Here is a 22350-nt window from a genome sequence, read left to right on the forward strand (position 1 = left end):
TCTATACAGCGCCAAGTAGGCTACTCGACCAACAAGCGCCATACAATGTACAAAAATAGTAGTAAGATTCTCATCCATTCTCTAGCCCTTTTTACATTCAACTATACAGTACACTAGTTATTAATAGGCTGGAATGACAAAACAAGTAATTCAAGAGGGCCAGTACGAATAATCCACTCCCAAACATCAAAGGAGATAACCAATGTCCAGCTGGCGAGCAAATCATTGAAGGTAGAGAGAGGTCAAACTTTCTCCAGAACTCCCCTCCTCCAGGAGTATCCCCCACAGTAGATCTCATTATCCCCATACAGACTCCAAATTCCGCCATAACTGATTTCGATCCGGACCATGACTTCACGCTGAAGATACAAGACAATATAGTTAAGGTATCCCATTTAACTGAATCGAAAGTTAACAGATTAGAAAAGGTAGTACAAAGTGTCTCGGAGAAGGCATCCAAGTTTGTTCCGTTGAGTATAGGAAGGGGTTCGCAACATCATCGTTACATAGAAATAGCCAATTGCAACAGATCCAGGTTAGAGGAAAGGAAATATTTTGATACAAGCTACATTAAAGCTAGGGTGAGACATAAGTAACTAGGATCGTTGTCTTCTAACTATACGTTCAAGTTAGCTTCCACTGATTTTTTTTCCACCCTTTCCTGGAACCTTTGTGGCATAGGCATTGAATTATTCACAGTCAGAATTATATTTAGTCGAAGAGCAATATCAGTCATAGAGAACTCACTTAATAGCGATAGCGAGAGACGAGATCTATCAAATTCATTCGGGAAGTCGACAAAAAAGCTCCTGGACTGAGCGTAGAAGCGTTAGCATAGCTATAGTAAATAGGGAAGACTGCAAAAATTGTATTCCGCAAATTATATCGCTGTTCGTCATGGAAAATTTGGTAATCCAGCATTACTTTTCATTAAATCATACCAAGTTCCAAGGGCGACTTACTCATAATCGCCACGTCCAGCGGGACAAGAGGGCAAGAGATAGGTTACAGATGTCGCGCAATTTAGGCCCACTTCTGAATATCTTCCTTTAACACAAGAGTATTCTCCTTTAGGATCTAACGATTAGCACCAAACATTAAAGCTAAAAACGGTATAGTCCAACATTGGCGCTCAGACCTCGCGTTCCAGTACCGTATTACTTCATAAGAAATACCGAGACATTACGTATCGTCGGCCACTGCAGGATTAAAAAGATATTCATATACTAATTCATCGAGCCATTTTATATTAGCACAGTCTGCTCTAATCACTATAAATCTGTAAAATATACGGAGGTCCATTCCAAAAGTCTTTCGATATTTGCTTTTTCATACCATGCCTAATCTAGCCTAGGTGTTTTTTAACCAGTATTCAACTGGTTTAATACCCCCTACCCTCTTTATATTCATTACCCCCTTCTAAACGTATAATCGTTCTATCCACTACTGAATACACTCCTGCGGTAGTGTATGCCATGCCTCACCCCACGCCTTGATCGCATCTGCCCTACTCTTCGGTGCACCCTTCTTAGTAGTATAGCACTTCATCCACGGCCACGCAGGCTCAATAGCATTCAAATCTGGTGAATTTCCTGGCTAAAGAAGGCGTGAAACACCAGCTATATCAAATACTACTTGCTGATACGTATGCACATGCGCAGGAGCTTTATCTTCCTGAACAAGAGTATTAGGCCGGTCAACCATACAATCTTGTGCAAAAGGTAATAGCTTTGGCACTAGGATTATAGTATTATATCGATACCAGTCAATTCCACCTTTGGCTTTGCTTCGAGTAAGCTTCCCAGTCTTAGTAGTAAATCGCCATATTGGCTTTTTACCAGGTGTTTGACCTTGAAGGTTAATACGCCGAATACCACTTATAAGCTCCCACTCAGCACGTAGCTTAGGTTCAAGATCAGTATTCCAAGTATCAATTAAAGCCTCAGAGTTTCGACGCTAAGCAGCAGTCTCAGGAAGCCAACAGTGATAGGGGCCTTTTTTGTCATAGGAAAAGCTACCCCAGAACATAAATTCAGAGCTTCCTTCCAACGCTCTCGGATACAGCTTCGAAGAAAAGCCTCATCTTTCGTACGCCAGATCCGATAGCTTCCACGGCGGTGTAGTAAGATCACAGATGTTTCATCAGTCCAGATCACGTCTTTAAAATCCTCAAGCGTCCAGTGTTGATGCTCAAGACACCAGTTTAATCGATCAGTTCGCATTCGATCTGTTAAGCCAGGTTTTCGTGTAGGTTTAGTCTTCTTTCGACCAGCGTTTCGTAGCACACGCCATACAGTCGTAGCGGAGATATCAAGTAGCTCGCTAGGGATATCAGCGCAGGTTTTTTCACGTCCATATCGATCACGCCAAACCTTAGCAACTACAGCAGTTTCAAGCGCAGCTGTCTGTTTCTTTGGACGGCCAGATCGAGTAGCATCAGCAACATAGGCATCAACCAAGGTGAAAGGTCGTTTCGAAGGATCAAATCCGCGCTCAATAGCACGATTGTATATTGTTTTAACTAGACCTGTACATGGCCCATGGGCCGGCCCATTTGGGTCGGCCCAATTGGGCCATCGGGTCAAAAACCCGGCCCATAGCCCATTAATGGGCCGGCCCAAAACGGCCCAATGGCCCAAAGATAGGGCTTTTTCTAGGGCTAACATGCGTTGCATAAAATATGAAGATTAAGCGAGATCTTGGCTGTAATGCTGTGGTTTCGATAATAAAGTGATTCTGTGATACAATAGTGATTTTTATATTGAATCAGATACAGTGAGAGCAGAGATGTGAATGAAATTATAGATTATATTAAGTAGTATATCCCTGTAGCCGTATCGATGGTATCCGGGCCCTCCCTGAAGCACGCTGAGTATTAGATTGCTTAGGTAGTAGAGGCTCTTCTTCCGCAGAGCCTCCTGCCTCATCTGATGTATCCTCTTCAGCTTCATAATTATCTCTTTTTCGCTTTGTATGATGCTGTAGAGGAGTCTTCTCCTTCTCCTCCTCCTCCTCCTCCTCCCCCCTCACTAATCTCTATGATCTCCTGTAGAATATGCTTTGTGGTATCCTCCTGTTGAATATCTATCTCGTACTCTGTTTTATATTCTCGTATAAAAGCAAGTTGCTCCTCCTCAATATCAAATCGATTAGCACACATGAGCAGCATGAGATCCTGAATAGTCGTTGCATGGAGAGAGCCGCGGCGATAATGACAGATATCGCGGGCAGAATTGAATAAGCGTTCTACACCTGCACCGGTAGCTGGGACAGAAAGCATGTCTCGAGCAATTGCTGCAAGCACTGGGAACTGCTGCTCATGGTCCCTCCAGAAATCAAGTGGGGAAGTGAGTATAGTACCTATTGAATGAATAGTTAGAGAGGTATGTATTGAAACTGTGTTTTGGGAGAATACTTACCCCCTTCAGATACTGATGGAGCTCTGAGAGTGGTACTGCGGGTCGAGCTCCATAACTATCAAGCAATATTTCAATCTCTTGAACAGGCTGTGGGTAAGAAGGCCCTTCAGATTGTGAGCAAGTATCATGGAGTTGAACTTCATAGGCAAGAACTTGCTGCTCGAGTGCTGCTTTATATTCACCTGCAAAGTCCTTATCTTGCCATTCAGGGGTCTGAAAGAACTCAAGCTTATACTGCGGCGCTAAGATAGTTCCATTGGTATATATGTTGATAAGCCCTGGAGTATCGGTCGCTGAGTAGTAGTCCTTGAGCTTATCTCTTGCTTTGTCCAGTGCCTGAAGCATCTGACGTTTCCATAAGATCTTCTTGTGGCACAACTGACGCTGGCGGCTCTCAAGATGCTCAAACAGACGATTATAGATACTGAAAACCATGTGAATTGTAATGCCTTTGGTTTTTGAGAGAGCGGTGGTGTATTGATAGAATGGCTGCGTAATGCAGATCAAATAATCAATCTGCTGCCACTCATCTCTACTCAGCTGAAGATCAGTATGGTGATCTGCCACACAGTAGGTATTAAGATAGGACTGAAGTCGCTTTGCCCGGCGGAGCATCAGAAATGTTGAATTCCAGCGTGTTCGTACATCTTGAATTGGAAACAGTTGAGAGCCTTCAGGCTGAAGGTTCCTAAAATTCGCACGGCGCTGAGGGCTTGCATTAATAAATACAGCAAGGTTTCGAATCTAGGTAAACCATAATAGAATTAGTAGAGATTCGGAGAATAGTGAGGGTATTAGATCATCAAACCTTGCGAAGGGTGCTGGCTATACTGTACTCTTTTGCTATTTGACGTGCTTTCTGCATATGCTCTTCTGACCAAATAGATTCAACATTCTCATTGACAGGGTTTGCTTTTATTTGACCAAGGAGCTGCTTAAGGCTCAACTGAATGACGTGAGCAAGGCATGGTACTCTGATAATAATGGTATCAGAGCTCAGGCCTTGAGAGAGATGAGTTTCCTGGAGAGAAGAAACAAGGGTTAAGTTATTGGACGCATTATCAGTAGTAATAGCCAATACTCGCTCCTTAATCTCATACTCTCGAAGTAGTTCAAGAACCTCTTGACTGAGATTTACCCCAGTATGCTCACCCTCAAGAGGTTTAAAATCAAGTAAAACCTCTCGGTATTCCCATTCTGAATCAATAAAATAGCCAGATACTGCCATAAAGGCTTGTTGAAAGGGCGAGGTCCAACAGTCCAGACTAATTGAAAGCTTTGCATGCTTTGGCAATTTCCGAAGTATCTCTTTCCGACGATCTTTTGCCTTTGTTTGAATCTGACGTTGTAATGTTACGCGAGAGGGCATATTGATAGGAGAGGGAGCTCGCTGAGCTAGTCGGATAAGCTTCAGAAATTCAGGGTGTTCGATCGTTGTAAAGGGAAGGCGTAATGTAGATATTGTTGTAATAAGTTGCTGTTTCCATCGGTTCTCGTTGAATGCTTCAGGGGCTATGGCTGCCTAATCAAGAGAGAGAAGCATTAGATGGTTTTCCGGCTGGAAAAGAAGGTCCTTACCTGATGCCGTAGTAGCCGCTGTATATGAGACCCTTTCCCTTGCGCTTGCCCTCTGGCCTGGCATGTTTGACGTGTAAGATGGCGGCGTAACGCAGTAGTTCCATGTGCGCTCTTACTAGAACGACTTATAGCATTTGGGTGGTGGAGAATAGCACCACATCGCTTGCACACCATCATTGGCTTCCCAGTAACACAGTGAGCAACCTGGTCGAATGAAGCCCAGATATCTGCTCGGCAGCCCTTTGTATCCCATACTCTCGCATCCTCAGCTTGCCCAGCAGATGTACGAAGCCACCATTCAACAAACTCTTCCTTGTTCATTGCTTCGAATATTATGTGGTTGTTGATAGGTTTAAGACACCCTGGGATCTTGATAGGTTGGAAAGACTGTGTTGTTTGACTTGCAGAGTGCTCAGGCGCAATACTGTCAGAGTAAAGATCCAGGAAAGATGAATCATCAACATCACATGCCTCGCCATCATCTATAAGGGTTATCTCTGGTAATTGGATTTCAGGCATAATGAAGAATAGGCAATTAATTAAAGAACGAGGATTGTTGAATAGATAGAAGAGAGTAGAGAAAGAGGTAACGAACTATTTTATTCTACAAGTACATACTCTCTATTTAGCTGAAAGATCAATAAAGCAGAGACTCAGGGGGGACGCGTTGTGTACGCAGCTCTAGTCTGATTAGCAACTTAGCCAGGAGACTCCCTATTAAGGGTCTCTGATTAGTTAATTTAATAGGCCAGCCCATGGGCCGGCCCATTCAGCCTAGATATTCGTGAAGTGCTATCCCCCGCGGATTAGATGTCGGCATCGAATTTTTTTTTCACCCTCCGATGTTAATATTTTAATAGATTTAAGCCACCACCAAAGTAGTATTAATCAATTTAAAAATATAGAGAATCGAATCAGACTACTGCGCTCCCTATAGTATTAAAAAATCTAAGAAAACCTAAGTTCTCAACTACATCGAATTCACAAACGATCAAAGCAAGAAGGCCTACTAGCTTGCGAGTAAAGGAATATATATCTTTTGACTTACAGTATATTTGGTGAATGGTAATCTATTTAGTAATTTGCCATAGTTAAAGCTGTATAATTAGAACACTATCAAATACCACTAGTAATATTGAATATCTTGCATATAATTTATGCAAATTTGGGGGCTAAATGGGCCAAATGGGCCAGCCCATGGGCCGCCAAGAAAACCCATGGGCCGGCCCAATTGGGCCGGATATTCGAATTTTGGCCCATGGGCCGGCCCATGTACAGGTCTACCGGTGAGATGTGAACCGCCAAAGATTAAACCGATGGAGGATAAATGGTGAGAGAGGTGATCAAATAGATCAAAGGTTGAATTGAGAATGCGTTGATACAGAAAACAAGTAGATTTTTAGAGTAATTCCTGCGGCTATTTTTACCGAGGTGATCACCGACCTGAAAATCCGGTGAAGGCGGGAAGGGCATCGAAAGTGGTGAGAGTGGTGAGTCAACACCCTCATTTTGCCAGCCCGCCCCCCCAATTCCAAGAATCTGCCATGTTGGTCATGTGACTGATGACTCATCTCGATTCTCACCTCAATAAACTATCATGGTCATTTTAAACGTGACTCCCTTCCTAGAAGACACAAGCCAATATTATTTATAATGTCTAAACCCGACCCGTGAGAGAAATACATCAAATTGAAATTCAGGCTGCCAAATTTCATGGCATACTTATCAGCTACAACCAGCGCAGTTTCCAAGGAAAACAATGTGATTCCAAAGCCTTCCAGTGAAAATTCATTCAATGCCACTCAAAGCCTCAACCCCGATTTGAGTGAATCATATGTCAGGTTTATTGTAATGTTTTTGTGGATGTTGTCGCACGTATCTACGCCACAACTCCAACCCCTGGAGCGAAGAGAACGGCCCATAATTTTACACCGCCTGCCTTCGCCCCGCCAGGAATCTTCACGAGCGGCCGATCCGGCGCTCTCGCATCATACGATATCGAAGAGTACTTCAAGACCTACAGATCCGCCTGGGCCGAATGTTCCGCTCTATATGGATATCCACTCAGTCCTGATCGCGTGCCGCAGCCTTGGAATAAGGGGTGGTCCCAAAATGCAGCGACTGGGCCAGGCGATTACCCGTCGCTCACAACGCATCTCCCGATCACTTCGTCTTTCATACCCCCGGAGATCACGGCCCGGGTCAGATAGCTGGTACCGTGCCATAAAAATCTTAGCCAGCGCAGTCAATTGTAGGCAAGACGTTTTATTATCGCAACCGCTACCAAGCCAGGCCTACCTCTTTGGATCTTTCATACTGAGATACCTAGCCGGGGGTTCTGCGAAGGACACGGTGGATGAAGAGACAGATTTCTTAGATTTACTATCTCTAGCTGTCAACAAATACGCTCCAAAATAACATTTCATATATTTTGTCATCTCAGATTTACCTGGTGTCTCCATGTGCTACTCTAGCTGCCAGATTTTCAAGGCGAGAATTGGACCGCAGACCAGTAGCTATATTTCAAACTTAGACTTGAATATGGCAACTAGAAGATAGTGTAATCAACTGAATTTGATGCAGTCATTCCGAAAACAGATACTGTTACCAGGCTACTCGAAAGCAATTGACTCCTCCGCTCCAAAAATTTTGTCATTCCAATATGATTCACATTCAATTTCACTTCGCTTGTGCACACGGACTGTTACAGTGGACATGCCATGACCATTTAGCGATGTGAACCAGGATTAAAGTTCTAGCCCCTGAGAGAAGCATTCTGCACATACTCATAACATAATGCTGTATACCATCAAATGGAGGGATCGGGATATGGGAATGAAGCCGCGCTCATCGAAATTGAAGGAGGAGGAAACGGGGCGGACTCGAAGCTGCTTTCAGGATCATCTGGTGGATTCGTGTAGGGTATGCTATGATACACATGAAATTCCGACCCATGGACTCCAGAACTGGCATTGGTCCAGTTCGAACTATCCAATCCCGGTGTATAGAAAGTCGGCGTGTCCTCATCGTTATTCTCGCGAATATGCGGAGCGCTGTCTTCCAGAAGCTCGGGCCATAGCAGCTGGTCACTCATGGCATCATGGTCCATTAAATAACCGAAGAACTTCTTAAACACCGATATACGGAGAAATCTCGACGTGACACGGGTTTCTATCCTTCTTTCTTTCAGCGACATCACTGATAGAGCGTATCGGTCGGCTTCCACAGTATCCACCGAGGGTTTACCACTCCTTTTCTTGACATCCACTTCGTCTGATGCATCTTCAGGGTAGTCGCAAGGTATCTCAGTTGGTAATTCGACTGGCGAGGCAGGAAGGTCGACAGCGTTGGGTGTTCGGAGACCCATGGTCATCATTTTCATGTGAAAATGGTTCCAGATATCTGTACGGTTGGGCAGATCCAACTGCTGCTGGCTAGACGCTGTTCCGAATGCCAAACCACTTGATGATTTGAGCCGCCTCCAATCGGTCATTTCGAATCCGTACTGGAAGCTGAAGCGCCAGAGCTCCAGAATGTAAATTCGAAACCTGGCCTTTCGGGCTGCCGGGTCGAGCGTTGATCCGATTTCCCATAATCCATGAACACCATTGTCGATTGTCAGTTTATCATCAGTACTATTTGGTTGGAGAAATAGCTGCTTCATGACACTCTGTGGTACTTCCAGATAGAGACGGTCTCTGAAAAATGTCTTTAACGATGGAATTGGAGAGTCGATCTCCTTCAATCGGTCCCAGATCTCCCGTCGATCATTTTCTGAAAAACTGGGAAAAAGCACGCCTTCGTCAAACTTCTTCTGCAAGAATTCTTTGTCCTTTTTGGAGACGTTAGGGGCTCGGGACTCGATGAGGTTGACAGTAACACCGTCAATTAATTGTAAGCTCTGGATGTGGCCTCCAACTATCGTAAAGAATGTGGTCAGAATACTTCTCCAATAGCACGAAATTGCCTGGTATGCCACTCGTATTAGCCCCTGCTCCATCAAAATCTGGCACCGGAAGTCTAACGTACCTCGTCACAGTGCATAGCGGTAATTTTGTGAAGGTTTCCAATCTGCATTCCTTCCCAAAGCCCTGGAATGGCAAGTAGCGAGTTCAACTGACGGGTCAGGAACTGGTTCCTGAAGAATAATCTCAGATACTGTCCTTTCTTGCTTCCTGCGACTGACGCTAGGGCCGCCCACCAGCTTTCCGCTGCCCGTTGATTCTCGGGCCCGTCAAGACGGCCCTCATAGTAATTGATACGCTCATATATCAACCCATCTGATGGCCGATGCTCGTTTGAAAATCGTTCTCGTTATGATTGGAGGAGCCTTCCCTGGAGCTCGTGGGCAGTTGCATTGAGGTTATCTGAGAAAGGGTAGTTATTAGTCAGAGGAGATCAAGCTTTGAGACAAGCAAAAGGCTTCATACCCGATTCTTCATCAGTCACATAGACATCCACTATCCACCACTGGTTGTTGAATGCGAGTGTATTTCTAGCAGCAACAATTAGATTCTCGTGGTCTAGCGCTCGTAATCCGTAATCCCAATCCACATTTAGGCTAGGAAGAGTCCCGTTGTCCGACCGCAGATGCACCCGATGTTGCCAGTCTGCCTGGGGCACTATGATGGACACATGATTATCCTTCATCAAACGATGGCAACCTTGTATTTTCAAGATTTGTTCGAGACGGCGAACATTCCGACGCTGATCCATACGTCGCTTAAATCCCGTTTCAAAGACAAGATGGGACATATGCACCCTGGCCGATAGCTTGAAGCGACTCTTAGCATATGCATAGACTCTTAGCATATGCATAGACTCTTAGCATATGCATAGAGTCTACACTCCAGGTCCTCCGCTTCAGACTGAGTGGGAGAGGCCATGTAGAGTACTTTCAGAGAACAGAACTGGAGGAGTGCGCCTCGGGAAGACCCGAAGTTGGAGATACTTGGTGTTCTTTTGGAGCTTTATATCGTGTGATATATTGGGTATGTAGCAAAACTTTCGACCTCTTAGATTTGGCACAAAGTTGGCACATACCTTCAAGTATAAAACTGACATTCTAACTTTCTGATGAAGACCATCTCCTTATCGCTGGAAGTACAATATTGTGCTGTAAACAGTCAATACTACGACACTAGACTCATAAAATGTCGACAAAAAGACATTCAGAAACTTACCTCACATTAAATCCGCCCATGATAGGAAATATGAGAAGTTTTGAGATCTCCAAAGTATAAATATATTCTCCATCAAATTATCAGATATACATCATCTCGACCATCTCTAGTATATGAAATAAATTCTAGAACAATGAAGCTCCGAACGATACCAAGGCTAGATCGGCTTGTCTCAGCTGCTGCCTTGTCGCTTTCGATCGCAGTCTTCCCCTGTCTGATATTGATATTTGTCAGCTGCTCCTCACCCTCCACATCCCGCGGGCTTTATTTTCTTAAGGTAGGACGGTTTCCAAACATTTTTCCGACCAAAGGTTAATTTATAGTATAGGTAGATCTAACAGACTTTCCTAAGATCGACCCTTTATTGTCCCGCGGGTCTATTGGGATTGAGGATGTGGGTTCCTCGGCTATTGTTCATGACGGAGCATATGCGGTCAACAATGTACCCTCGACTGCCCGTGAGGGTGCAGATGAAGCATCTTCAAAAACAACTTCGGCGATTCATCATACCATTCAATCGGAAGCTGATAAGATGAAATCTCACATTCCACAACACTACTCAGTGGGTCTTTGGAGCTATTGCACATCTGGACATAACCCTGAGTCCACCTGTTCGGACCCTAGCTTGACATTTGCTTTTAATCTGTCTTCCACGCTTAGTTCTACTGTAGCAAAAATGGAAAAGGTGCTCCAGCCGGTAGGCGAGTCGACAATATCGGGTTATCGCCAGATCTCTCACGCCATTATCTATCTATACATATCTAGCCTCGTTGGAAATACGCTAGTAACCGCCCTTGGCATTCAAAAGACTTTCTTTGACAGAGGGGACAGGCTTTTGTCCATCCTTAATCCGGTATGTGGGACTCCAAGTGAATCTGACGAATAGATGTGGCTGACCATGCTAGCTGTCTGCGCTTTTTATCACGACCGCGACGGTTGGGGTGACAGTGATGTACGGACTATTTGTCACCGAAGTAAAAGCTAAATTAAGTGATATAGGTGTCAAGGCAATCCTTGGCTCACGACTTTTTGGGGCCGCATGGCTGGCAGTTTTTTTATCTATCGGATCATCGATCATTTGGTTGATACAGCTCTTTTGTTGCTGTATTTGATGCCACAACCATGCGAAGATGACTAGTTCATTTACGTTTGAAGTGGAAGATTCGAGAGAAATCGGCTTTTTTAGTTGAATGGACATGGGTGCCATAGCTTATCTGAATGTACTATGCACACCACAAGTTTATAAATATTGTCTGATTTCAATTATGCTAGATGAGGTGTCTCCCAATGTTTCGAACTGAATCGACTTTTTTCTGTCTCGTCTGGCCCGTGTGTGTCCTTAAAGTCTTACACTTCATGTAGTTTCTCGCAGGAGACTTGGTTGAGTATATATTCCAGAAACCGCGAGAATTATCTCACGACCATTTGACATATTTCCATTATTTCCGAGATTGCCAAGGCTTGAGGCCGATATCCTTTGTTGGTTGGTGTACCCTATAAGATGCTTCTGCATCAGCATACCTGGTCCTGATTGGGTCCAAAGTAACTCGGGCTGAGTAGGATTGGTCGATGTGACAGAGAACATTCCATCTTTTTTCGGACTCGCATGCTTTTTTAATCATACTAAATATCGTATTTTGCAAGGACCACAGGATTTCGTGGCCAGAACTGCGCGGATCATTCGGTGAGTCGGAGTTGTAAAGACGTTGCAGATCATGAGCTGCGTTTTCTGCGAGATCTTGCAATAGCTTAAAAAGTGCGTAGCAGTCGCGGTAATAGGCATTCTCGACACGCTGCTGGCCTAACTCGCGCTCAAGTTGCGCAATTTCATCAATTGTCGCCATGACGTGACATACGAAGGGGTTGTGTCTCGGTCCATCGGTCCTATCTACTTATCTCGCAAAACCCTCTTCTAGCGTTGACGGTGAGGTGAAAACTGATCAGAAAACCTTCAAATTGATCAGACCGTTGATCTTCGATTTTCGTATAAAGTTGCGGTGACCACCGTTCCGCAGTCTACGGCTGCCACCATTCTTAGTTTTCTCTGAGAAAAAGCGGGATGCTAGCGTCAGCACCTCACGGGAATATAAAACTGCCAGCTCCCGCACGCTTTGTCCATTCATTACACAGAAAACATCTCCTCCACGAAAACATGTTTTCCAATGGCCAGAACGTCCGCGACTGTGCCCTGGGGGCCTCGATAGGGATCTTCGGCTTCTCATACTTTTTAATCTATGCGTTGCAATTTTTCATTTTCCACTTCCCTTCGACCCCCGGGGAAATCATTGTCGCCTTGTCCGTGACAGGATTTGGGATTGGGACTGCCCTTTGGTATTTGAGTCTCATCTATCACCACGTGATTCGTGTGTTCGAGTATGAGAATACCAAAGATGAGCATGATTCACCCCAGCTCGGTCGTCTTTTTCTTCTCTGGGTTGTCACACTTCCGACGATTCCATTCTTATTCTCAGGCCAGCCATTGCTACAAATTTGGTATATCTCGTCTTTGGCGGGTATCACAGTGGGAAATTTACCTCGCTATCTGTTTCATGGGCAGACTGATGACGATGACGCCCCTTTGACTCATTGCTCACTCCATTTGGCATCTGTCAGCCTGGTTGCATTAATGCCGACTATCCATGCACTCGCGAAACCTATCTTCACACAAGATCAATTGCAACTGGCGAATTCTTTTGGCGAATTGATGATTGGGGGTCTTCTTGGAAGAATTTTGTATCTTCTTCGGCCTCTGGAAAGAATAGGAGTTGCCCAGAACTGGCACCCGAGCCTGCATGGAATGCATCTGATTTGGACTTATACTCTCGTGTCATTCTCCAATACGGTGCTGCAAGCAGCGATCCGCCATTGACACTGATGCTTGTTGACGGTGAAGACTTGGCTATCCTCTGATCCGAGCTCACCCGAGCACTGGAGCAACATTCTGTGACACTTCCCTAGCCCTGTCATAGGGAGTGCAATGCAATCCGTTCGATATTCAGGTTAGGTAGTCTTTCTAAAATTTCCTTTCCAAGAGAGCAAGGCCTTTTTCATATTCAAATATTGAATAAAACAGACACCCAACATGGCTTTTCATCTTTGTTCTGAGTGATTCTATACATTTCATTGTCAGCAATTATCGAAGACATACTGCCAAAGAACAATAAAATAGATTGATAGGTTGAGGCTCCATTATTCAAGCCTACAAAGTTTATTTCTCTACCACTTCGGTGCCACAGGGCCAGGCATAATATTAGATGGAAGACTTGTTGGTGACATGAAGACTTGAACCTAGTCTTGACCAGTGGACCCCATACGGAGACACATAAAATCTAACGTGATTAGACAATTTAATCATTTTGGTTCCTTTTATTTGAGACGGATGAAAGGCAAGGCCAGAGGATGTCAATAAATTTCAACTTAGTCTAAGACAGGCTCGGCCAAATTCTTCTTGCCGGGCCGCTTTAACCGCGCATGTATAGTAAGCAGCTCTCTAGCCCTTGACACGTGGCTTCTTATATAACCAAGGTGTTGAGTACTTATTGATCAGCTCAGGCGAGCTCGCGCAATGGCTCTTTGAAAGCTCATTATCATTACCTCTCAACTTGGTCTCCACTTGTGTGTACATATTGGAAAGTATACCTCAATTCAGCTGTTTGAGCAAGAAACAAGATCAAGTTTCCATTCTTATTTATGCCTTCCCGCAAAAGGTTTCAAGATGCAGTCCACTGAAATAGTCTATGATAGACAGTTTCTGATACGTACTTCTACATTGCGATTATGCGGTAAAACAATTCAAGGAAACCCAGGTGCTAAAAGTAATAGCCAAGATTTTAATGGTAGAATTTTCTGCCTGTGGGCTCTATCATCCAGCAGGTTCTGCATTGACGAAGGAACCATCAAGCCGTGCGCAAAGCTTCTCCTGTATTGTATGATCACACTTCAGTGCCTTCATTTTTCTCTAATTCTGACCCACAATTGATATAGCATCTCACAAAACAACTCCAATAACCAAGCCTCTCCTCTGATGCCACCTTCTACTTCCGGCACTAATTCTGAGACTTCAGCAGTTCAGCTTTTCGGTGGAGCGTAGGGCGAAGTCGTTGCAACCAAATGAACCGATCGGTGCGGCTCTCTACGGAGCCTCTTTTTCTACTAGTCTTTTTACCCGGGCAGCTTGAGCTGTTGGGGTTGACTGAGCTGGTCGCTAGCGACACGCTTGGTTCATGCACACTCCTCCGGAGCCTGATCCGTAGAATTGTCTTTGGCTGCTCGACGAATTTGAAGCCGACGACGCTCCCATCACTTTTGCTGGCAGTAAAAGGTGATTTCTCCTTTGAATTGAATGTCCGCGGAGACATCAAATGAGCACGTCTTGAAAGAGCTGTGTCTGACTTGATTCTGCCTCCAGTACGGCGAGACTGGCGAGTGTAAGGAGCCATTGTGGTGGAATAATGGAAATAATGGATGCGTAATGAGTCAAGTAAACCCCAAGGATTTCAAAACGTACTTATACTCCTTCGGCAGTATCATTAAGCTAATGGGGTACCAAACAGCTGAAACATGAGGTAAAGATTTTCTCATATTGCGCTTCTTCCCTGCTTCATATCATAATTGCATCTAACCTCAGAAATCTTGAATTATAATGATCTTAATATATATGATTCAATTCTTGCTTGGCCTGGGTTGGCCGTAGATTTCCGGATGTGTTATTTCTGATGGCGGCTCTTTCCAAGTTTCCATACCTTGTTAGCAGTTTTTGTTCACGAGTAGATCTCAGGTCATTCTTTTTAGCAATCTCAGCATAAATGCGACCTGCGATGTTCATCAATCGTGTTGGCAAAATGCTGTCTAAGGGGGGCGCCTTTGGGGTTGCCTCACGATGCCCGTACTCACGTGATGTCTAGAACGACATTGGCAATTGCTAAGGGAGTCTTCTATGCTTCACAAGAGTCAGCTACTTGCCTCTGTGAGTAAGCTCGTCACTCTCCACTTTCTGCCCCTCTCATTTTTCATCTACATATACGTCGAAACCACTACCGCACAAGATGGACACTGCCTCCCTACAAGGGAGCACGAACGGGCTCTATCTGATGCCACGATCTACACCGCCGTAATAGGTGAGCCGTTACTACCATACCACGCTCAAAAAGGCCTGAAGATGAGACGCTTGCGTCGCTTTCTTGACTGAAGACCAAGTTGGCGGTTGTAGCCGCTGGAATTTGAGAATGCTACTAAATCTATCTCAATATGATGAAAGTGGAAAATTCGCTGCTATTTCTGCAGTCTTAAATCTATCTCCTTTAACAACTGAAGCTCTCTTTATTCCGACCTTTTCCCCTTACTCTCAATTTTGATCAACCGCAGATTTGGACTGGCGGCTCGAAAAACTCATACATCAGACTTTGCCAAAATTTGCGACAACGACAGCTCGAGCACGCTCGAAAATCCCGACTGGTCACGGAGTGTTTGTTCTGAGCTGTCCTCTGAGAGACTTGGCCGGGGTGAAATGACATTCACTGACTGATGGCCATCACTCCGTGTCTCATGCAGAGACCCTGCATACTCTAGCTGTGACTGAGCCCCGCTCAATCTTCGAGACATTTGTCGCACCTCACCCGACCCGGCATTTGAACGGTTCAATCTCACAGTGGAAGAACTTGTATCATCCTGGTGAGGCTGCTTGTCGATCTCTGAAGCGCCAAGGTAGATCGAATTGGAAAAAAAGGAGCGGACTTCATTCAACACAGAGAACTCCAGTTTCAGCTTGATACTGTAAGCCACCGTCTTGAAGCTGACTTGGATATAGTGGAGTTTGAATTCCGTGACGAGGAGCAAAATATTCATGAGCACAACCAGGATGTTGACACAGAGTAAATTGACGAGCACTTTGCGGCTCCCAGTTCGGTGCAAATTACGACTGTCTTTCAACAACAAAACTGTATGATAGATGTAGATACTGCAAATGACGAGATCTTGAATGCAGAAACCAATCAACTGGATTCGATCAAAAATTGCAGCAGGACGAGCAAACCCCGCCACTCCGCTGTTAAGGCCGAAGAACAACACTGTCATTGGGATATGAAGAATGAAAGCGTTCACGACAATCATCCACAACATCCAGCGTGTTTTGCATTTGATGGGGGCGAGCAGATGTACCCGTGAATACAACACAACAGCTTGGCCGGTCACCATGGCATACCATCCAAGTATGAATGGAATTGATGTCGGCAGATTGGATGATTGAGAAATGAATCGGGTCATGGCTGGAAGGGCATGTACAATGATTCCCCAGGAAGCGGCTTGCATACTCCAAAATAACAAGCCACAATATTTTTTGAAGAAAAAGAAAGTGAAAAAGCCGGTTTCCAGCGCACTGTAAGCACCAATAGAATACATCGACACTATCTGTATGATGCCGATGTTCTTCATGAGCAGATCTCCCACTGCGGGAAGTAGGCTAGCAACGGTTGTGTCCATGGTGTAATAGGATTGTGACTCTATGGGAAGAAGGTGTTCATGATGAGGCGTGACAGGACGCCGGCTTTAAATAAAAAGATATGCCAAACGCCAAGATAGGAGCGGATATTTATATCGTGATATCATAGTGTCGGAAGTTCCAGCATCAAGACAGCTCTAGAACGATGTGGACTCTACTAGTCCCGAACAATGGGTTGGTTTCCTGGGAGAAAATGGGTCGGCCGACTTTTTTTTATAATATGTGAGTGAGCAAATACTGTAAATTCGCGACTTCTACCCTATGATAGGTATCCAGGAGCCAAGAAAGAAAGTTTCCGATACCCACCTGAGGCATATTTCATATTGTTTCAATTGGCTAAAGTAAACATTGCGGAGACAGAATGAGAGCAAGCGCAGATCTTCTATTGTTATCTGACACCTATGGCCTAAAATTATCTCCGTAGGTTTGATATACACATTTCATATGTCTATTGATCATCCACAAGCGAGGGGCTTTTTCTATTAGTCCTTGAGAGCTGATTTCTATTAGCGAATGTTTTTGGATATGAATACAGTATTTCTCAAGCCCCAGCATCCATCATACTTTTCTGAGAAAAATTAATTCCTCTGCACTCTTTCAACAACCCCCTGTGCTAAAATCTACGCGGTCAAAATACTGCAGAATAAAGACTGGGATGAGCAAGGGTCCGGGAACCATGGTTCTAGCCGAAGATAGAGCCCGGATATCAAATCTTGGCTTTCGTCAGGCTCCTCAAAGCTATACGCTGAAAACAGCGAGTGACGAGGTACTTTTTCAAATATGGCCCATAGGTCTGACGATAATAACTATATCTACCTTATTACGTAAAGAGAGCCAAACAGTGGTCTAGGGCGTTGACTCAGTTACGCGTCGATTTCCATCCAGTCACTGAATCAGCCCTCCAGATAGGCACTGGCAGTAGAATAGAGTCAACTAGGGCGGCTAGTTAAAGTACTACTGAATATACGGCAAAATTCTACGAAGCATGCCTACAGCATAGCCTACCCTGGAATATCGATTGGCGTATATTCACTTTCACCGAGAACTGGGTATTACTTGAATCTTGTCAGACAGATCTACCCACTGTCAAGACTGATCATCTAGACTTCAGGTTCCATTTCCACACCTTACCAATATTTCACGTTGTATTGATCTGGATGTTACCCTGCGCATCAGCCTCTGTGAATGGATCGTACCAAGGCCATTATGGATCGTGCTCCATCCAGCTTAAAGTACCAACAAGAGCTTATTGGTTGTGTCAAATAAGCTAATCCTAGAATTCACACCGCGGTGCTTCAAAATTCAATGGGTGACCGCCCCTGTCGTTCCACTGTGCTCAGTGGCAAAGCCATTGTAGGGCTCTGGGCCTCTATGGACTAGATCCCCATGGGCGGAGAACCCTTGTACGGTTGCTGAGGAAATCAGCCCTCTTTGTGCCCTCACTTCAACTTCTTCGGCCGGTCAATATGTCGGCGACGCTTCCATGGTAATTTGAGATATTCGGTCACGCTGTTTTGAATCTTCCTGATTTAATTTAACGACCGTCTCGAAACAGACTCTTCATTGACAAACGTTGCGAGTTGGGTGTTAGAGGTAAATTCTCAATCTTTGAATGTGTTTCTTTAATTGAGAAGAATAAAGACAGATAATTGAGTGGAAACTGGGTAGTCAATCACAGATCTAAAATGTGGGGGTCTGGCGATCATGTAGATACCCCACAGCTAAGGCAATCATTTCCCTTTCCTATGTCTCCACTTATGTACAGCCCGCAGATCCTGGTGTGTATTGAATACTCATGATACTAATTTGAGTGCCATCAAAATCATCTCAAAGGGCAATATTCTGCGTTTTGCGCTATTTCGCACCTGCTTTTCTAGGCCCCACCCAGACCTTTATAACCTGGCATCCCACAGAACTACAATTATTGAGTTCTTGCTCCTTTCTATTCTCAATAAATTTCCAACGAACAAAGATATACTCGCAATGGCAAATGTCCCCAGACTTTCCCGAAGTCGCACTGAGCAGCATGCGAGTCGGCCGAAATCGCGCGGCTGCAGATCCGGAAATTCGTCGTATCGCTCGATCCAGTCGAAAGTCTCAGGATCTGACACTGACTCTGGCTCGTTAAGCCCAGCGACAAGCAATATGTCCGACGTAAGCTAAACTCTGTCATTACAGTTCCCGTTCCTGCCATTACCATGGCAATCCCTACTATCATATGCTGTTTTGCTTCCATGATTGGCCGTAAACTAACACAGTTCCAGAGACATTCCATGAAACGCTCTGCGAGGCGACATCGGAAGTCTTCCCATCGGGAGTGTTTTAAAGTTCTAGACGATTATGAGGAGCAGGTTGAAAGAATTCTCGCCGAGAGAGAGGATGACAGAACTGCTACTGCTCAGCTCATTCAAGAGCTCAACGCTGAAAAAGCTCGAGAGATTTCCAGCTTACACAAATTCATTGCCGAAAAGGACGCTGCAGTCGCCGAAGTTGGTCGGCTTAAGAAGGAGACTTCACAGCTGCGGCAGCAGCTGGAGTCTACAAACACCACGTTGCAGGACCAGGTGGCATGGGACGATATACAGCCAGTCTTACACCAGACACACGGAGAACTGATCTCCGCTGCGTCTCGTTTCGCGAATTTGATCGATAGTCTTCAGAACAAACGACTGGCATCCTTCTTGCCTAGCACCGAGGTGTTCCATGGCAATTGGGCCACCACCGGTGGTCCTTCGGAACCCACCGACCCTAGCGCGCTTCCCGGGTTTTCCGGATCAAGCAACCCGCCGCTGTTTGACCCACAAGCCCTAACCTCAACCAATGAATATGGGCCATTTGCTTAGGCTCGATGAGACCGACGATCTCCCGGGGTAGGATATCGTATCTATACAACGAAGTCTCCCATGTCCTTTCAAATGATGCATTCATTTGCTCCGACCTCATCTCTACCATAGTTTGAACAATAAAATTAGGTTTCATTCTGTCAATAAATTCAAACTGCGCCTGTTGTCCACGGCCGAATAGCGCCGATTGGAGGGCACTCTGAGTGGTACTTCTGTCCTACCTCAGTTCCATGGCTCCAAACTTCATACCGTTCGGGCGTACCCTTTCGTTTCCCGGGGAACCGTCGTCGCTGCTTCCCCGCCTTAAGTTCTTTTTGCATAACATTATGAAGCATTCACTTGAACCGCGGGAAAGTAGTAGTTAGACCGCAATTTGAGGATCCACTTCAGTGTTATGGGAACGATCTAATCGTGGAACCAACATCTTCTTCTCTTTGAATCTCGCGTTCCACCCCGAAAGTAAATAGTGTTCTGGAACAGGTCGCATTGTCAAGGATACAATTGTATGGGCTTGTGCGTGTTTTCGATTCTAGAACATTCCACTGCGAGACCTAGAAAATTTTAATTCAACCAATGTTCCATAGCCAATCACGATGCTACTGGGGACGGATAATGATCGAAAGGATAGGAAATGACATCATGCCCGAGATCGGAGCAATTACACTTTATCGATTGCGAAAACATATCTAGACTCTGGCAAGCAGTAATTTGGGAATAGAGAGAACAATCACGCTCCATTTAAATTCGTCTAATAGACATCGGGAGTAAAAGAAGTCTTCGCCCTAGTATCCAGCCGAAAATGACGTCTTCCTCTTCGATAGCATGGTCGGCCACAGAAGATGAGTATCCCGAAACCAAAGCGCCACAACCATTATACACATTCTGAAGACTTGGGACTTGATGGTTGCTCGAAAGGTATTATCTCACTATTGGCTGACCTGTTCTCGACACTGCAGACTTTTTCTGGAACATCGAATCTTTCATTCGAGTCTCCATGGTGGCGAGCCGGCTCAGGGCATCTTCCAGATCATGCCGGATCGTCTCATTCCAAGCAACCTGTCGGTTAACAGAATCTGCTAAAGATCTGTAGAGTAAAAATCAGCATTGTTTCCACCCTCTTTATCATATAATGTACGACTGACTTCATTCGGCTATCCAGACTTGATCAACAGATTAGTAAAAGAACAACTATTTTCAGTCTCCGTACTCACTCTGATCCACATTTCAGTGCAATAATGCTATTTTGTGTGGACTGTTCGGGCTCGCCGTCGAATGCAGTCTGGGGCCGACTTGTCTCATTCTCAGATTTCATCTCCCACGGACGCCATTGGTAACCATCCTGATTATCAGCTTCAATTCCGACTTTTCTGCGTCTGACAGCTCCATTGTTGTCGGAAGACATCGCATGCCGGGCGGAATGATTCATTTCTGGTCTTTGGCTTCTGGCTTCGTTGCTGGATTCGGAGGATGACAGAGATAGTGCACGTTTCAGTCTGCTTCGGAAGGTGTGCCGTCCATCGACAAGTGACAGTCTTCGACGAGAAGGCATATTTGGAATTTGGATATCAGGGCAGATAATTCCACCTTTTTCTTATCTTTTTCGTTAGATTGGAATTTATAATGGAGGGAAAAAGTTGAAAAGTCAGGGGCATACTAAATACACGGCCGAGCCCGGAGCGGACGCAAGGTCTGAGGTGGCGGAGAAATCCCGCCCCACTGATCACCATATCCGGAGATCTGATCGAACTAGTCTTCACCCATCTTAGCGTCTAGCTGGCAACCAATTTCCATTTATTCTCTTGAAATCAATACACCTGCAACAATGGCGTCACGTAGACTTAACCAGTCTACCATTCACTACTATTGACGAACAGATACTATAGGGAAATTGGCTGACATTGATCAAGGAAGGAGCTAATCACCATGGCATGATAGCCGAATCCCAATGTTTAGTCGTGACGCCAGGTGGCGTTATGAGCGAGGTATGGCTTTGTGTGATTCAAAGACATTTTTCCAAGCTCTCAGCTGTTGCATTCGCTGTTTCGGTGAACTTTTCGGGAAATAAATAATTGCTTTCTAGTTGAGCATCGTTGGATAACATTAGAAACGCCGTAATTAATTGAGGACTGGAAGTTGCAAGACAGTACCACGGATCAGCTCAGTCAGACCATATTACTCAATGGTTACATTAGCTTATCACTTCACCGGCAATTTCCAGGCATAACCAGTGATTCCCAGGAATCAGTCAACTAATTCCGTAGGCTTACCTCTAGAATCTGTCGCTTCGACAATCATTTCAGCCAAAAGTTTAAAGCTCACCACGCCCACTTTCCGTACGTTTCAAATTTCTGCAGAAATCTCACAAGCCTTATTTTTATTCACCACCGCTCCTTTCTCCCTAAGATGTCTCAACACAACTCGCTTGGCTGGTCGGAATAGGAGGAAGATAATCTTCTCCCCTGGCTGCATGCACACCGAGCTCTGTCTTGGGAAGCTCGTGCTGCCGCTTATAATGAGCAATATGAGACTATCCGAACAGTCGAGTCACTACGGGGGAAAAAATATCACATTCTTCGAAAACGCCGTCTCAATCGTGCCAAGGTGTCTAGGCAGCGCTCAGTTCCAAAACGTCAGAAACGTATTCGACGACTTAGGGGTGCCAGGAAGAGATTCCCAGCGTTTACAGACACGAAGGATCAAAAGATCGACCACTGGCTTCAGAGAATTCCTTCACCAGAGTCCACCACTTCAGAGAACAGTGTCGCCATGGAAAAGTCACATTCCGGTAAGCAGGCATTTCTTCATCGGCTACTCATGCTAATTTGTTCTGT

General features: G+C 45.0%; 10 protein-coding genes across 10 annotated transcripts; 4 read left to right on the forward strand and 6 right to left on the reverse strand.

Moving 5' to 3' along the window:
- Positions 1-1934: 1934 nt before the first annotated feature.
- Positions 1935-2666, reverse strand: N7533_010581 (uncharacterized protein; the record flags this gene model as incomplete). Its single annotated transcript, XM_057107231.1, has 1 exon — positions 1935-2666. The coding sequence occupies one exon, from the start codon at positions 2664-2666 to the stop codon at positions 1935-1937; it is 732 nt and encodes a 243-aa protein (XP_056956448.1).
- A 5140-nt stretch (positions 2667-7806) lies between these two features.
- On the reverse strand, positions 7807-9809 carry N7533_010582 (uncharacterized protein; the record flags this gene model as incomplete). Its single annotated transcript, XM_057107232.1, has 3 exons — positions 7807-8964; positions 9027-9307; positions 9428-9809. The coding sequence occupies 3 exons, from the start codon at positions 9807-9809 to the stop codon at positions 7807-7809; spliced, it is 1821 nt and encodes a 606-aa protein (XP_056956449.1).
- A 903-nt stretch (positions 9810-10712) lies between these two features.
- Positions 10713-11292, forward strand: N7533_010583 (SUR7/PalI family protein; the record flags this gene model as incomplete). Its single annotated transcript, XM_057107233.1, has 2 exons — positions 10713-11033; positions 11086-11292. 2 exons carry the CDS (start codon positions 10713-10715, stop codon positions 11290-11292), a joined length of 528 nt encoding a protein of 175 aa, XP_056956450.1.
- Positions 11293-11619: 327 nt separating this feature from the next.
- On the reverse strand, positions 11620-12024 carry N7533_010584 (uncharacterized protein; the record flags this gene model as incomplete). Its single annotated transcript, XM_057107234.1, has 1 exon — positions 11620-12024. The coding sequence occupies one exon, from the start codon at positions 12022-12024 to the stop codon at positions 11620-11622; it is 405 nt and encodes a 134-aa protein (XP_056956451.1).
- Positions 12025-12332: 308 nt separating this feature from the next.
- N7533_010585 (uncharacterized protein) lies at positions 12333-13049 on the forward strand (the record flags this gene model as incomplete). The annotated part of the gene is made up of 1 exon (XM_057107235.1): positions 12333-13049. The coding sequence occupies one exon, from the start codon at positions 12333-12335 to the stop codon at positions 13047-13049; it is 717 nt and encodes a 238-aa protein (XP_056956452.1).
- A 1177-nt stretch (positions 13050-14226) lies between these two features.
- Positions 14227-14619, reverse strand: N7533_010586 (uncharacterized protein; the record flags this gene model as incomplete). The annotated part of the gene is made up of 1 exon (XM_057107236.1): positions 14227-14619. One exon carries the CDS (start codon positions 14617-14619, stop codon positions 14227-14229), a length of 393 nt encoding a protein of 130 aa, XP_056956453.1.
- A 949-nt stretch (positions 14620-15568) lies between these two features.
- Positions 15569-16657, reverse strand: N7533_010587 (uncharacterized protein; the record flags this gene model as incomplete). The annotated part of the gene is made up of 1 exon (XM_057107237.1): positions 15569-16657. The coding sequence occupies one exon, from the start codon at positions 16655-16657 to the stop codon at positions 15569-15571; it is 1089 nt and encodes a 362-aa protein (XP_056956454.1).
- Positions 16658-18421: 1764 nt separating this feature from the next.
- Positions 18422-18804, forward strand: N7533_010588 (uncharacterized protein; the record flags this gene model as incomplete). Its single annotated transcript, XM_057107238.1, has 2 exons — positions 18422-18454; positions 18649-18804. 2 exons carry the CDS (start codon positions 18422-18424, stop codon positions 18802-18804), a joined length of 189 nt encoding a protein of 62 aa, XP_056956455.1.
- Positions 18805-18910: 106 nt separating this feature from the next.
- Positions 18911-19519, forward strand: N7533_010589 (uncharacterized protein; the record flags this gene model as incomplete). The annotated part of the gene is made up of 1 exon (XM_057107239.1): positions 18911-19519. The coding sequence occupies one exon, from the start codon at positions 18911-18913 to the stop codon at positions 19517-19519; it is 609 nt and encodes a 202-aa protein (XP_056956456.1).
- Positions 19520-20437: 918 nt separating this feature from the next.
- Positions 20438-21068, reverse strand: N7533_010590 (uncharacterized protein; the record flags this gene model as incomplete). The annotated part of the gene is made up of 2 exons (XM_057107240.1): positions 20438-20603; positions 20731-21068. The coding sequence occupies 2 exons, from the start codon at positions 21066-21068 to the stop codon at positions 20438-20440; spliced, it is 504 nt and encodes a 167-aa protein (XP_056956457.1).
- Between the last annotated feature and the right edge of the window lie 1282 nt (positions 21069-22350).

Source organism: Penicillium manginii (genome assembly GCF_028828005.1).
Source record: "Penicillium manginii strain IBT 31320 chromosome Unknown utg000007l:1.0-2284322.0:1.0-2285126.0, whole genome shotgun sequence".
NCBI lineage: Eukaryota > Fungi > Ascomycota > Eurotiomycetes > Eurotiales > Aspergillaceae > Penicillium > Penicillium manginii.